The 16005-nt window shown below is 47.5% G+C and overlaps 1 protein-coding gene across 1 annotated transcript in view; it reads left to right on the forward strand.

Moving 5' to 3' along the window:
* Positions 1-16005, forward strand: part of cacna2d3a (calcium channel, voltage-dependent, alpha 2/delta subunit 3a) — a 438757-nt gene that overhangs the window by 68919 nt on the left and 353833 nt on the right. The window contains exon 4 of the mRNA XM_051653874.1: positions 3432-3491. Within this exon, the coding sequence (XP_051509834.1) occupies positions 3432-3491 (60 nt within the window). The remainder of the gene's footprint in view (positions 1-3431; positions 3492-16005) is intronic.

Raw genomic sequence — 16005 nt, forward strand, 5'->3', positions numbered from 1 at the left:
TCATGCGATTCAAGTAAGAGGTTTACGTCTGGGCAGAGATAGAATATTATAGTGTGTTATTCTTGTGTTTCAAGGTTTTTGCTTGTACCGTTTATGGACCGCCATGTCCACTCATTATTAATACTCAGGGTATTAATTATCACAAATTTGTTTTGCTGTATTGTGGTCCAACCAAATTGGATTGTTGTGCAATTTCGCCATCGCGGGTGAGACAACAACTGAGTTCATCCATTAAAGAGTCAAATAACGTGGGACTATTTACGAGCCGTCCACCGAGTCTCTGAGCGATGAACTAACAGCTGCTTTCTCTCCCACGATCGCGAAATCGGCTTTAGGGCCGTCACTTCTCTCTCGTACTAACCACACACGCACACATACATGCACCGACCCCTCACAAACATGCTGGCACACATTTTTGGCTTTTAGATAGCTTAAATGCTAAAGCCCAGCTTTGTCCCTAAGCTATCGTACAAGCGGATACACGCGGTAATTGGTAGACGCCATCTCCGCCCCCATTCATGGTCATATTCCCTGGCCGGAAGTCTCGCGTGACATACTCTCCACGAGAGTCACGTCCGCCATTTTGTGCGCATCCCTCCTTACACACACACACACACACACTGACACACACACACTGTCACACACACACCTTATGTGTTACAGGATTATTTTATTTCCATATCTAATCATATCACTGTTTAGCTTGTAGTTGTAAGTTGTAAGTTTATTGACTGCATTGTATTAATTATTAATTGATATTACTGCATAAATAAACTTTGTTTATATTACAAAGAGAAGTGTTTTGGTTTGTTTTGCATACGCCTGTGTCATGCTGAAGGGATGTCAGTGCTCGGATTCAAACCTTCATTCATTGTTTTTTTTCCCGAAAATCGATATTCTTCGGATGTCGATTTTCCTAAGAAAACAATCTAATGTTGAGACTGTTTTTACTATTTGGTTATTAGTCCCTGATTCCAGGGTGGTGCCCCGTCAATGTTAATCCTTATTAATATTCTATTGATTTTTGATAATTGATAATTATCTTTGATGGTTGTTAAATTTGAATGATCAGTAAGCTAGTGTTAATTTTAATTAATGTTTCATCGATGTTAACAATTAACAATTATCTTTGATCATTGTTGATTTTAAAGGATTAAAAAAGCTAACATTGATTCTCATCAATGTTCTATTGATTTTAATAATTAATAATTATCTTTGATAATTATTTTATTTTATCTACGTTTAGGAGCAAACTTGCTCCTAAACGTAGCACACTACATTTACTGGAGCCCCATATGAGGTTTTAATGAGTTAGATTCAATTGATTAATTTAAATATTAATTAATAACTACAGAAATAATTATTAATTATTTCTGATAGTAACACTGACCTAAACAACCAGTAAAACCCTACACTGCATCAGAGGGGCGTGACTTTGAAACCCTACACCATCACACCGATTTGATTGGGTGGTGAAGCTTAGCACTCCTCCATGCTGACATCATCTTTAGCATATAAGCGGAAGCCCAGCTTCACACTTTCAGGATTTTCCGACTGAAGAGAAGGAGACTGTGTCTCTCGTCACCTGACAGTGAAAAATCAGTATCTGTGGCACAGTCTCGTTCCCACCTTTCAGGGAACCAAAGGTGGGAAGGTAACACAAAGTAACCAAGATGTTCAATTTCAAGAAGGTAACGTCGACACTGCTTCAGAAGCTGACACTATGGGAGCTGTATACCATCATGCCATTGCACTGATGTGCAATGCCTACTAGCCATTATAGGGTAGTCAAAAGCATTGCTGTAGCCACACCATATCGAGAAAAAAGGAACAATAAACCAACGGCTCAATGCCGAGACACAGACACTAGCCATGTTGGGTAGTGGAGCAATGTTTCAACACATATTCCTGGTTAGCAGGAATTAGTGTTGCAGACTGATTGCCTGGCCATTGGCATTGGCACTGAAACATTGGCTTTGGCACAATGAAGCTAGCCAACAGGGCAGTGAAACATCATGCACGTGATGCACAAGCCCATAGTATAACACCAGTACTTACCAATTGGTCAGTGATCAACTTTCTTCCTCTGTAAAGATCTGGGAAGAGAGGGAAGATACATGCAGGTTATAAAACCTGCCAAAGGTGTTAAAGCCCGGGTATAATTCGTTTTTCCGCGTTTCGTATCAGATTGTGCATGGCAAACCATGTTGCCTTCCTAACTATACTTTTCTGACCACATGCGAATACGAACGGGCACTACTATGGTTTGTGATACTCTTTTAGTACAGTCAATGGCCAGCGCATGTGCTGAAGATGAGCACATACGAGGACCGTGTCCGCGGGTCAATAAAATTTGGGTGGTGCGTGGCTGTCCTAATGACAAAATTTGCATTGCGCATACTGTGCGAGGAGCGATCAGCAACACGGACAACTGAAGTATACTTTGGTCTTTAGGGGAAGCCCAACCTGCAACCAGACATACTGTATTTCTTCTAGAGACAAGCCCTTTGCCCATGCCCAGGAGGAGGCATACTCCTGGTAGAATGGGCTTTTATGCCAATGGGACATTGTATGCCTTGCGAGTCATATGCAGACATTCTTTGCTTAGAGACAGCCTAACCCTTTGTGATGCCTTCAAAGCAAACAAACAGTTGTTCTGATACCCTAATTGACTATTTTGACCAACACTTCGTTTGACCCTAATTGACCTGCACACCCCATCAGTGCTGTCAAATCAGGTTCTGGTGCCACCATGTGTAGTACTCGATGGCATAAGCGCCACCGTTCTAACAAGTTAGTCTGGAGCACTGAAGTACTAGTAATTTCTTTAGAGGAAAAACTCTTTAATAAGGAAACAATTATTGAGTGCACCTTTAAATGGTACATGGTGCATTTTCCCTTCCACAGTAGATTTTAGATACATTTTTTTTTTTAATTAGATGTATTTGAGTAGCTTATATGCAAATAAAATTTGACAGCAAGGGTGGATGGGAAGATTTTAAGATTTTACTTAATGTCTATTCCTCAAAAAGCTATCATATGACTTCAGAAAATGTACAATATACAGTGCAGGTGCACCTTTAAATATTAAATTCCTTACAAATAAAAAATTTATTGGTAGATCAGTACTTTTACTTTTAATACTTAAGTACATTCAAAAGTAAGTACTTTTATTCAAGTAGAAATATGAAGGGGTACGTACTGTATAATTTTACTGGAGTACAATTTAATCAGGGTATCTGTCTTTTTACTCAAGTACAGGATTTGTGTACTTTGTCCACCAATGAGTCTATGTGTGCATGTGTTTTTGAGTGTGAATATAGGAATATAGAGAGAAACCCATAATGACACACCAGCACAAAATGAATGTTGGGGAGACACCAAACACAATCCATAAATACCCCATTATATCTGTCTGTCTGCCCCTGCAGAGGCTGGTGGAAGCAGCAGAGGAAGCCCACCTCAATCATGACGATGACCCTGACCTACAGGTAAGACAATACACACGTTACCATGGTAACTGCATCTCTTCACCAGTGATGTTCTTCAGTCACTTTGTAGTGTTGAAATTGTAGGTGTAGCCTACAAATTTTCTGATAACTTGCTAATGTGGACCTAAATGGAAACATGCTACCAGAAAAAAATAGTTTTATGTTCAATTTTATTTGAATGTTTATTCATGTGAATTGTTTTGCCACTCAGTGAATGTTAGCTGACATAAAATCATGTGACCTCAAGCACACAATTGAGTTTCAAACATTAACATATTTGTATCCATAAATTGCATAGTAATCAAGTAATGTATAAAGCAGTACGTGTCTATATACTTGGTTATATTTCTACTTTTATCATTTGTTTGTAATTTAATGGAAAATTCCACCGTTATCACACTAAGACGGTCATTACTAAGTCAGTCTCTGTTGCTGCTCATATAAAGGTTGACGGTTAATCACTACCTGCCTTAAAAAGCCATTTATTTTTCAGGGTGAAAGCATAGGACTGATGATATCTGAGCAATCCTGCATATTTCACAGCCACAAACAATTGTCAAAGCGATTTTCCAGTGCTTTCAGCCACTGAACACCTTTCCTGCTGTTAGAAGCATAAAGCACTATAAAGCATAAAGCTTTTGAGATAAAGGCTGTCACGATCCTGTCACCTTGTCAGGTTGGGTTTCTGTCTGATGGGACGGTGGCATCATCGTCCTCTGTCTGTCTCGTGTTTTATGCACGTTCTTTGTGTGAGCGCACAGGTCCGGTTGTTAGTTACTGTCATGCGCGAGTTACTGCTGTGTGCTTTCCGGTGAGGTCACAGTCCTGTCACCTTGTCAAGTTGGGTTTTTGCATGACGAGGACCGTGGCATCATCGTTCCCTGTTTGTTTTGTTCCAAGTGTGTTGATGTTTTCTTCCACATGTGTTTCAGGTGCCGCTGGCATGCGGAATCAGCATTTCCATGGGAACCATGATTTTTTCCATGGGAATGCTGATCATGCCAACTTTCAGCTGGCGAGCAGCACCTGTTCCTTGATTGTTCATGCCTGTTTGAATCCCCTCGTGTGTCATGTCCTTGGCTGGATTGTTAAATGTTGAATGTTTAATGTTGCTCAGTGTTGACTGAGTGTTTGAACATTGTTGTTTGATGTGAAGTAACTAACCTCACTCTCTCTGTCTAGTTGGTCCTGTCTGATGTATTTGTTTGTTGCCCGCGTGTCGGGTGTGTGGTTGCCTTCCAGTTTGCTCCATGTCAGCTGAACTTCCACGGAGGATTCTTACTCAGTGACTTCTCACATTTTCGTAAATAAATCCTTTGAACTGTTCCTCTGCATTTGGGTCTGTTTGTCTCACTATTAATCTTTACAGAACAATCCATCCAGCCAACGGAGGAATCCACTCTTCACTCCGGCCTCTCTCAGGGAGCTTTGCTGGGACATCAGCAGAATCAAATCTCTGCATCTTACCGGGCTCTGGAGATGATTGCTTCGCAGCTCGCCGAGCTCACCTCTGTCGTGCAGCAGCTCCACCTATCTCCTGATGCTGGCCCCTCTCAGGAAGCATCTTCACTGGCTCTGGCAGTTCCCTATGTTTCTGGATGCTCAGAAGCCCATTTTCCCCTTCCAGCCCGTATTCAGGTGAGGCTGGTTCCTGTGGTGAATTCCTTTCACAGTATTCCTTGTTCTTCACATCACAGCCATCTGCTTTCCTGTCGGAGAGAATGAAGGTGGCTTACGTCATCCTGCTCCTTGCCGGAAGGGCCGCTGATTGGGTTACCGCCATGTGGGACAATGGACTTGCTTGTTGCATGTCACACTTAGCATTTGCCATGGTGCTCTGCCGAGTATTTGATCCGGCCCTGCTGCAGTGTGATGAACCTATCACCACCCGGAGGAGGTGGAGGAGGAGGCCAGGTGCCTGCTCCTCAGCCACGAGGGCCATTCCCCTGCCAGCGCCCACGGTCACTGAGGTCATTCCCCTGCTGCAGCCAGCATCCACGGCCATGAGGGCCGTTCCCCTGCCAGCGCCCATGGTCACTGAGGCCGTTCCCCTGCCACTACCAGTGCCCATGGCCACTGAGGCCATTCCCCTGCCACTGCCAGCGGCCACAGAGGCCGTTCCCCTGCTGCTGCCAGTGCCCACGGTCACTGGGACAGTTCCCCTGCTGCTGCCAGCACCACCGTCACTGAGGCCGATCCCCTGCCGTTGCCAGTGACACCAACCATGGAGGTCGTTCCCCTGTCACTGTCTGTGCCCACAGCCAAGGAGGCTGTTGACCTGTCTCTGCCGGTGCCCATGACAACGGAGGTCATTCTTCTGTCACTGTTTGTGCTCACAACCACAGAGGTCGTTCCCTTGTCACTGCCTGTGCACACAGCCACGGAGCTGTTTCCTTGTCACTGCCTGTGCTCACAGCCACAGAAGCTGTTGACCTGTCACTGCCAGTGCTCATGACCACGGAGGTCGTTCCCTGGCCACTGCCTGTGCTCACAGCTAGGAGGCTGTTCCCCAGTCCATGTTGGTCCTCACAGCTATGGAAGCTGTTCCCCAGTCACTGCCTGTGCTCACAACCACGGAGGCTGTTCCCCAGTCCATATTGGTCCTCACAGCCATGGAGGCTGTTCTCCAGTCCTTGTTGTCTTCACAGCCACGGAGGCTGTTACCCTGTCACTACCTGTGCTCACAGCCTCGGAGGCTGTTCCCCAGTCTCTGTCGTTGCTCACGGCCACAGAGGCCGTTCCTCAGCCTCTGTCAGTGCCCACGGCCATGGAGACCCCTCCTCAGTTGCAGCTGCCAGTGCTCACAGCTGTGGAGGCCGTTCCCCTGTCGTGGCCAGCGTCCACGGCCACGCAGGCCATTCCCAACAGCTGCCCAGCTCACTGTCCCCTCTGCCCTGAGGCCACCTCCCAGGCTGCCAGACCCTGCCTCTGTCCTGAGGCCTCCAGACCATGCCCCTTTACTTAAACTCATTCCCTTTCTGTTGTGTTTTCTGTACTTTGTTAGTTTAAATAATTTTTATTTTTATTTATTTTTGATGTTCCTGTTGGGACGAGGACTGTGGCATCATTATTCCCTGTTTGTTTTGTTCCAAGCATGTTGATGTTTCCTTCCTCATGTGTTTCAGGTGCCGCTGGCAAACAGAATCAATGTTCCATGGGAATCCTGATTGTTTCCATGGGAACGCTGATCATGCCAACTTTCAGCTGGTGAGCAGCACCTGTTCCTTGTTTGTTCATGCCTATTTTAATCCCCTCTTGTGTCATGTCCTTGGCTGGATTGTTAAATGTTGAATGTTTAATGATGCTCAGTGTTGACTGTGTGTTTGAGCCTTATAGTTTGATGTGAAGTACAAACCTGTCTCGTGTATCTGTTGGTTGCCTGCATGTCAGGTGTGTGGTTGCCTTCCAGTTTGCTGTGTGTCAACTGAGCTTCCACGGAGGATCCTTCTTCTCTGCCCGCGTGTCGGGTGTGTGATTGTCTTCCAGTTTGCTGCATGTCAGCTGAGCTTCCACGGCGGATACTTTGTCTCTTGCCCACGTGTCGAGTGTGTGATTGCCTTCCGGTTTGCTGCATGTCAGCTGAGCTTCCACGAAGTATTCTTACTCAGTGACAACTCAGATTTATGGTAAATAAATCCTTTGAACTGTTCCTCTGCATTTGGGTCTGTTTGTCTTGTTACCAATCATTACAAAAGGCTGTTCAAACAAATTGAAAAAAAAACCCCATCTTCTTTATATTAAATTATATTATATTATATGATACGATATTATATTCAGGATTTAAAATTAACTCCGTCACTCATACCAGCCACTTTGGCGGGTGACCTTTTCAGGGTTTTCCCTGAGTGATTCAGTCGGGCTTTACTCAATATCAGGGCGACCGGCGGAGACCATAAAATTTATGTGACACATTTGAATTCTACAGAGAACATTCTAGTATAAAGCTCTATATGAAGGAAGTCGAACTCAAACTGCTAGACATCCCCTTCATTATAAACAGCACTGACAAGCTAAAGAGGAAACGTTGTGGTTACTTGTGTAACCTCCGTTCCCTGATGGAGGGAACGAGAGGTTGGGTCGATGTAGTGACACTAGGGGTCACTCTTGGGAGCCCGAGACACCTCTGGTCTTCGATAAAAGGCCAATGAAAATTGGCGACTGGTATTTGCATGCCACTTCCCCGGACATAGGGGTATGAAAGGAGCTGGTATGCAACCACTCATTCAGGTTTTATGCTGAGGAGCCGATATAAGGTCCGGCCATTTCAGCGGGTAGTTCAGCGTTGTTGCAGGAGGGATACAACATCTCATTCCCTCCATCAGGGAACGGAGGTTACACAAGTAACCACGACATTCCCTATCTGTCACTCACTCGACATTGTGTCGATGTAGTGACACTAGGGGTCCATATACGAAATGGCACAATTGGCTGAACTGTGTTATGTGTACTGGCGGTGTGTGGTGGGCAGACTACTGTGTGCCTCATAGCCAGCACACCAGGTCGACACGTAACCTCCCCCAACATAGTGATGAGTGTCGAACGGCCCATTTTGGGGACAAGTCGACTACCCAAAAGATAGAGACAGGCTAACCCAGTAATGGCCTCTTTTCCCTTCTCTCTTTTTCACTCCCTAAAAAAGAAGGGGGATTATCCGACTGGGCCGCCAGGTCTAGTCGGGGGGTGTCCCTCCCAAGGGAAAGACACCGCGGAGACCACACCTCACCCAAAGAGAGGGGGGGATATTTAAGTGGCAAAATACATCACATGGTCTTTCCAACCATGTGGAGAGTCTTCAAGGTAGATCCTACCCAACGGGGGAGGAGTTACTACAAACATGGAGACTGGGGCAGAGGGGTTCTGCCCAAGGAAGACGCAGTTTGCCCACAGGGAAACGAACTAACGGAAGATATATATCGCATGGGGTTAGCCTTACAGGGAACCGCCACATGCGGAGCACCTACCCCAGAACAGGACTCTTAGTTAGCACATGTACTGGGCCGGCAGCGAGTCTCTCCAAAAACTCGACTGCCACAGGGCTCGGAGGAAGTCAACCAGGGAACAAAGTTTGTGAACACTACTGGGAATTAATGGTGCACGTCTTCAGCTCAAAAGGAGGTGGAAGGCGCTATGTGCAAGCGATACACCTGGCCGGCTATCCTGGGCTTATCTGCTTGTACTGTGTGCCACCTCCTGGGATGAAACCGGTTCCACCCGGAGGTTGTAGAACCTTGCAAAGGTGTTGGTTGTTGCCCAGCCTGCTGCTCTGCAAATGTCTGTTAGAGAGGCACCCCTGGCCAGGGCCCAGGAGGCCGCTACACCCCTGGTAGAATGGGCTCGTAGCCCTACCGGGGGGCGGCACATCCTGGGCGTGATATGCCATAGTTATGGCATCAATGAGCCAGTGGGCGATCCTCTGCTTGGAGACAGCGCTTCCTTTCGGCTGTCTGTCAGAGCAGATGAAGAGCTGCTCAGAGATGCTAAAGCACTGCGTGCGATCCAAATAGATGCATAAAGCATGCACCGGACACGTCAGGACTGGGTCAGGATACCTGGTCCCTAAAAGGGGTCGTGGGAACCTTGGGCACATAGCCCGGTCGGGGTCCCAGGATCACGTGAGGGTAGCCCGGACCAAACTCCAGGCATGTTTTGCTGACAGAGAACGCTTGCAGGTCTCCTACCCTCTTGATGGAAGTGAGCACAGTCAAGAGGGTAGTCTTCAAAGAGAGTGCCTTAAGCTCAGCTGACTGCAAAGGCTCAAAGGGAGCTCTCTGTAGACCCTGAAGTACTACAGAGAGGTCCCATGAGGGAATGAGGTGCGGTCTGGAGGGGTTCAGCCTCCTGGCTCCTCTCAGGAACCTGATGATCAGGTCGTGCTTCCCTAAGGACTTACCGTCCACTGTGTCGTGGTGTGCTGCTATAGCGGCTGCGAACACCTTAAAGGTGGAAGGGGACAGGTCTTCCACGTCCCATCCAGGGGCCAGACATGGACATTCCAGAGGTCTGGTCGCGGGTGCCAGATGGTGCCCTGCCCCTGAGAAAGAAGGTCCTTCCTCAGGTGAATTCGCCAGGGGGGGCTGTCGCGAGGAGCGGGAGGTCCGAGAACCACGTCTGGGTGGGCCAGTAGGGTGCTACCAGGATGACCTACTCCTCGTCCTCCCTGACCTTGCACAGGGTCTGTACAAGTAGGCTCACTGGGGGAAAGCATATTTGCGCAGTCCAGGGGGCCAGCTGTGTGCCAGCGCATCTATACCGAGAGGTGCTTTGGTCAGGGCATACCAGAGCGAGCAGTGGGAGGATTCTTAGGAGGCAAACAGGTCTACCTGTGCCTGTCCGAATCGACTCCAGATCAGCTGGACCACCTGATGGTGGAGTTTCCACTCTCCCCTGAGGGTAACCTGCCATGATAGCGCGTCCGCTGCAGTATTGAGGGCGAGTTGTGACATACAACAGGAGTGCAGACCACCTTGATGATTGACATATCCTACCGTTGCCATGTTGTCTGTCCGAACTAACACGTGCTTGCCCTGGATCAACGGCCAGAACCTCCACAGGGCGAGCAGAATTGCCAGCAACTCGAGGCAGTTGATGTGCCGGCGGCTGCGTGCCCATTGCAAACGGCGCCCCAGCCCGTCTTGGAGGCATCTGTCATGACCAGGCATCTGTCGCCTGGAGACCTGCTCTAGGGGAATGCCTGCCCGTAGAAACGCGAGGTCGGTCCAAGGACTGAAGAGGCGGTGACAGACTGACGTGATGACCACGCGATGTGTCCCGCAGCGCCATGCCCATCTCGGGACTCGAGTCTGAAGCCAGTGCTGAAGCGGTCTCATATGCATCAACCTGAGCGGAGTGGCCACCGCTGAGGATGCCATATGCCCCAGGAGCCTCTGAAAGAGTTTCAGTGGACCACTGTTTTCTGTTTGAATGCCTTCAAACAGGTCAGCACCGACTGTGCATGCTCATTCGTGAGACGCGCTGTCAACGAGACTGAGTCCAACTCCAAACTGAGAAAAGAGATGTTCTGAACCTGGAGGAGCTTGCTCTTTTCCCAGTTGACCTGAAGCCCTAATTGGCTGAGGTGCGAGAGCACGAGGTCCCTGTGTGCACATAACATGTCCCGAGAGTGAGCTAGGATTAACCAATCCTCGAGATAGTTGAGAATGCGAATGCCCACCTCCCTTAAGGGGGCAAGAGCTGCCTCTGTGACCTTCGTGAAGATGTGAGGGGACAAGGACAGACCAAAAGGGAGGACCTTGTACTGATACGCCCGACCCTCGAATGAAAACCTCAGGAAGGGCCTGTGTCGAGGTAGAATTGAGACGTGGAAGTACGCGTCCTTCAGGTCTACCGCTGCGAACCAATCTTGATGCCGGACACTCGCCAGAATGCGTTTTTGCATCAGCATCTTGAACGGGAGTCTGTGTAAAGCCCGGTTCAGTACTTGCATTTCCAAGACTGGCCGCAACCCACCACCTTTTTTCGGTATGATAAAGTAGGGGCTGTAAAACCCCTTCTTCAACTCTACCGGAGGGACAGGTTCTGTCGCACCCTTCTGTAGGAGGGTGGCGATCTCTGCGCGCAAGGTAGCAGCGTTTTCGTCCTTCACCAAGGTGAAGTGGATACCGCTGAACCTGGGCGGATGCCTGGTGAACTGAATCGTGTAGCCATGTCGGACGGTCCGGATCAGCCATCACGACGGATTGGAAAGCAAAAGCCACGCATCGAAGCTCCGCACGAAGGGGACCAAAGGGACAAGTTCGTCGGATGTTCCGGCAGGTGGGGCCTCACAGCAGGGTGGAGCCTGAGGTGTCACACCATGTCGTGGCCATACTGAGTCTAGGGATGTCGAAGCACTTACCTGGCTCCTTGTGACCACCCCTGGAACAGCTTGGGACGGGGGAGGAAGAGGCCTATCCTTGCAACCCGTGGAGACTTTCACATCGGGGTGGATCTGTGCCACAGCTGGGCACACAGGGGTGGGGAGACCGCCACTGGAGCACCAATCCTGCAAGGATAAAAAGGTGGTCGGTGGTCGTGATGACGGCTGTGCATACCGGTTATGTGACGCAGGGAACGAGGAAACCACTCTTTCGCTGAACTGTTGGGTACCGCAGCCACTTGGGCATGCGGCGAAATTAAATGAAAAAGCAACAAAAGAGTCTCCTCCCGGCCCTCCACCAGGGGATGGAGTGGTCTGTTTACCAGCTCCAAGGTGAGTTTCATCATCGCTGGGTCACCCGTCTCAGGGGCGCTTCGAAGCTTTCCATGGGTTCTTGGCAGCCGGCCGTGAGACGGGTGTCATCTGCTTCTTGCGGTGGGCTCCACACTGGGGCCGGGCTGAAGGGGCGGGCTGCGGCAGAGCCGGTGCAGTCACCGCAGGGGGACGCCCTTGGTGATGAGCAGGCGGGGTGCGGGATCTTGAGCCATGCCGGGGCAGGATATGCCGGATAGACTCCGTCTGCCACTTCACCGTCGAGAACTGCTGGGCAAAGTCCTCGACGGCGTCACCGAATAGGCCAACCTGGGACATAGGGGCAGCAAGGAACCGTGCCTTGCTGGCCTCACCCATCTCAACCAGGTTGAGCCAAAGGTGGCGCTCCTGGACCACTAAGGTGGACATCGCCCGCCCGAGAGACCGCACCGGGGGAATCGCTGAATAGCCCCTGGCCGCCCCGCCATCGAGGGTAGTGTGGGCGGGGGAGCTGAAAGATCAGGACCGGGGAGTAAAAGGTGCCTCCCACGATTTTGTCAGCCCCTCGTGCACTTCCGGGAAGAAAGGTACTGGAGCGGGGCATGGCTGCTTTGAGCGGGAACCAATCATCGAGCCACAAGGGTTCAGGGGAGAGCGGATGGTTCCACTCTAGCCCGATGCTCGCGGCTGCCTGGGAAAGCTTATCCGTCATTTCTGCATCAGCCTGTGACTGGGCGACCATCCCCGAGGGGGGGAGCTCAGCTGAGGCTTCTGCGTCTGACTGGACGAGCCCGCTCTCCGATGCTGCACTCGAGAGCTCATCAGCTTCGAACAAGAGGTCGAACTTACCATGAGACGAGCCGGCGGACTCGTCCGGAAGACGAGCGTGCTGGGGAATGGGAGGTCCGTGGGAGAATACCCGGCGGTGGTGGTCCCATTGGGGTCCCCAAATCGCCTCTAGTGCTAGCCGCACTGGCCTCATACCCGTAGGTACAAGGACCGAGGCAGGGAGCCGCTGGGATGGCTTGCTTTCTTACGAAAGCAAGCCGCGACCGCAACGTTGCCATGGTCATGTTCTCGGAGTGAGTACATGATCCATCCACGAACGCTGTCTCCATGTGGGTCGCGCCCAGACACGAAAGACAGTGATCGTGACCATCTGAAGTTGAGAGGTAACGACCGCAACCAGGAATAACACACAAATGAAAAGGCATCTTTAAAAAGATGCGTCTTTAAAAAGACGTTCCATGTGTGCCGCTCTTTTAGAGAAATATACTCTTTTAGAAAAATATACTCTCTTTTTTCTGCCGAAGCGCCCAGGGGCGTTCTCTGCAGTGCACCAGTGCAGAGGAGGGAGAAGCCGCTGAAATGCGGCGTCGGATCCAGCAGAGGTGAATGAACAGTGAGCTCAGTAAACATTGACCGTTCGGCTCCGAAGAGAAAATCTGAATGAGTGGTTGCACGCCAGCTCCTTTTATACCTGTATGTCTGGGGAGTGGCATGCAAATACCACTCGCCAATTTTCACTGGCTTTTTATCAAAGACCAGAGGTGTCTCGGCTCCCAAGAGTGACCCCTAGTGTCACTACATCGACACAACGTCGAGTGAGTGACAGATAGGGAACTACAAGTTACAGTGGCTGGTGAGCCACAAAGTTAATTTCAAACCCTGATTATATTATATTATATTATTTTATATTATATTATATTTAGGACTGCCGATTTAATTCAGTGCAATTGATTTGATAATAACAATATCGCAAATAACACATTATTACGCAATTAATCATGCCCCTGAACATACATAAATTCTATAATTTTTAATTTTCATACCAATGGTGCAATTGGAGTACTACCTTCATGTTTCTGCAAGTCTCAGTCAGCAGGAGGCAGTCAGCGCAACTTCAGCTGTACAGGCAACAAACCACACTTGAGTAAAGAAGCTTCACAGGAGAACACAGTTTTGCTTTCAATGACGTCTGGACGGACCACAAATTTCCAAAGCGTATGATGGCTGTGGAAGAGTCATCTATATTTATGAGAAAAGCGATTTACCTGATTGGACTGTTCTGTAATATTCATCAGGAAAGCACTGCCTGATTGGTAGCGCTTAACTCATAAATATGAATGACTCTATCCCTGCCATCCTACATTTAGGAAATCCACAGAAAGAGCACAACTCCAGATGCAAGGGTCTCAACACATGTTTTTCAGGGTTTCAAATTGCATTTAACTTGATACAGCATTGTAAAAATGCAGCGTTTAAGGCGCGAGGTGTTGAAAACCAGTGTAACACAACACAACAACAGTCAGATGCTCTAAAAAGCATCCGTCTGATGCATATGTACCTAGACCAACAAAAATAATGTCCTGTGAGAACAGCCCTTAACAGCGTTTCTACACCTTCAATTCAGAAAGAAGAAAAAATGGCAGCTTGTTTGACATTTCAGCCCATTTCTGTATGCTCCGGTCCATTTTTTGTTTGATCCATTTTGTACATTACATGTACATTAAGCGAATGTAGGCTACTTGTTCAAAATTAAAAAATAAATAAACTTTCAAGTTAAAATTAAGATACCGAAATTAATTCACAAACTTGCGCAGAACAGCTCTCGCCCATTTTTATGCTTTATTGGCACCATTTGCAAAGAAAAATTAATTAAAAACATCTGATAATAATAAAAAACAGCGTGTAGGGAGATGTAGGTGAGGTTTCTGTTTTGATGAAGAAAGAAACTCACATCTTGGATGGCCTGAGAGTCAGTAAATCAAATTTTCATTTTTGGGTGAACTATTCCTTGAAGTTTAATTGTATTATATTCACATTATTTTTTGTCTTCCGCTTCCTAATACCTTACCCTCCTTGTGCTCTCTCTATATTCCATTGGCTGTGGCTCATTGTCATCTCTCGCTCATCGAGTGCACAAACAAGACGACAAGACATCTAGATATCTGGCAGTTTTGAAAACAGTTGTAGCATCTGGGGCTCGTCTTGACCTGTCGCAGTAGTGTGCACAAAACAAGACCTTTCGTTGTGAGATCCGAGACTTCTTGTCGCAGACCAGACGCCGACTCAAAACATCAAAGGAGACGAGCTTGAGTCACTATGCAGTGTACACTAGACAAAAGGCAAGGTGCAGTTGAACTCAAACCCACCTACTGCTATTCAAATGCAAGTTGTTTAAGAGGGAGGAACATTATCATTCTAGACAGCATTTTATTGAACAAAAATATGTACATGAACCTGAGCTGGAAATTATTCATCAATATTTTTGGTCCAAATTTCACAAAAAAGATTGTAAATTTAAAATTAATTTTTTCAACTTTTAGGAGTACGCTCACTAGCAGAAGATGAACTCAAAGCTAACACACAAAAAAGCACAAACCTACAATGATAATTTAATCTTTAAGTGGTCTTTAAGAGTGTCCATTTAATTGAATTGGAATTTTTGTTTAAATTTTAGTTCAAAAACAAGTTTTTTTCAATGCATTCTTTATGCTTTAAAGTTAACATTTGCTTTAGATATTTGCATGCTTTAATGTTCAAATAAGGTCTTTTACAGATAAACTATCTTATAGGTTATTTCAGTATAAAGGCAATATTGTGAACTATGTGCTCTGGATGAGTCAATAGACTTCACACGTGGTTCTGCTGAGGTTTGATGAAGCGTGAATATGAAGCCAGTGCTGCTGCTTAAGACTCAAAACTTCCTTCTCTCATATGATTGATACGCTGAAGTCAAACATTATGAGCAAAAATTAAATAAACACTGAAGTCCGCTGAAGGGTGAATCCTCCTCACAGGCGATGTGTGTGTGTGTGTGTGTGTGTGTGTGTGTGTGTGTGTGTGTGTGCGTGCGCAAGCTATTCTGGTTTTGGTTATTTGTTGTGTTTTTGGCTGGCAGTAGAGCGGGCAAGCATGCTCTTATCTAGTCATAACAGAGCCCTTCCTCAGCTTCATAATCTGTTCCAGCTCTCGCTGTCTGCTGCCGCAGCTCACACCAATCCTCACAGGAAATATCCTTGCAGGAAAATTACATGCAGCAGAGAGACAATCATACACAAGTCATTTCACAGTCAGACATGTATGGAAACTATTTGTTAACTAGCAACGTGCCAGTGGGGTAGGAAGTGACAAGTGCTTTCCTTCACACATCTTCTAATGAATTTTTTTCCTGTGTTCCAATTTGCATACTCTCCATCCTAAATAGTATGTGAGATAAGAATTAGTGCAGGCTATCCCAAATCATAGTATGTTTAAAAGTTGCTGAAGTGTGAAGTGTGTGTATAGCTGAAGTGTGTTATTCTGCACCACCGAATAGAATTA

This window comes from Myxocyprinus asiaticus, chromosome 24, assembly GCF_019703515.2.
Source record: "Myxocyprinus asiaticus isolate MX2 ecotype Aquarium Trade chromosome 24, UBuf_Myxa_2, whole genome shotgun sequence".
Taxonomy (NCBI): Eukaryota; Metazoa; Chordata; class Actinopteri; order Cypriniformes; family Catostomidae; genus Myxocyprinus; species Myxocyprinus asiaticus.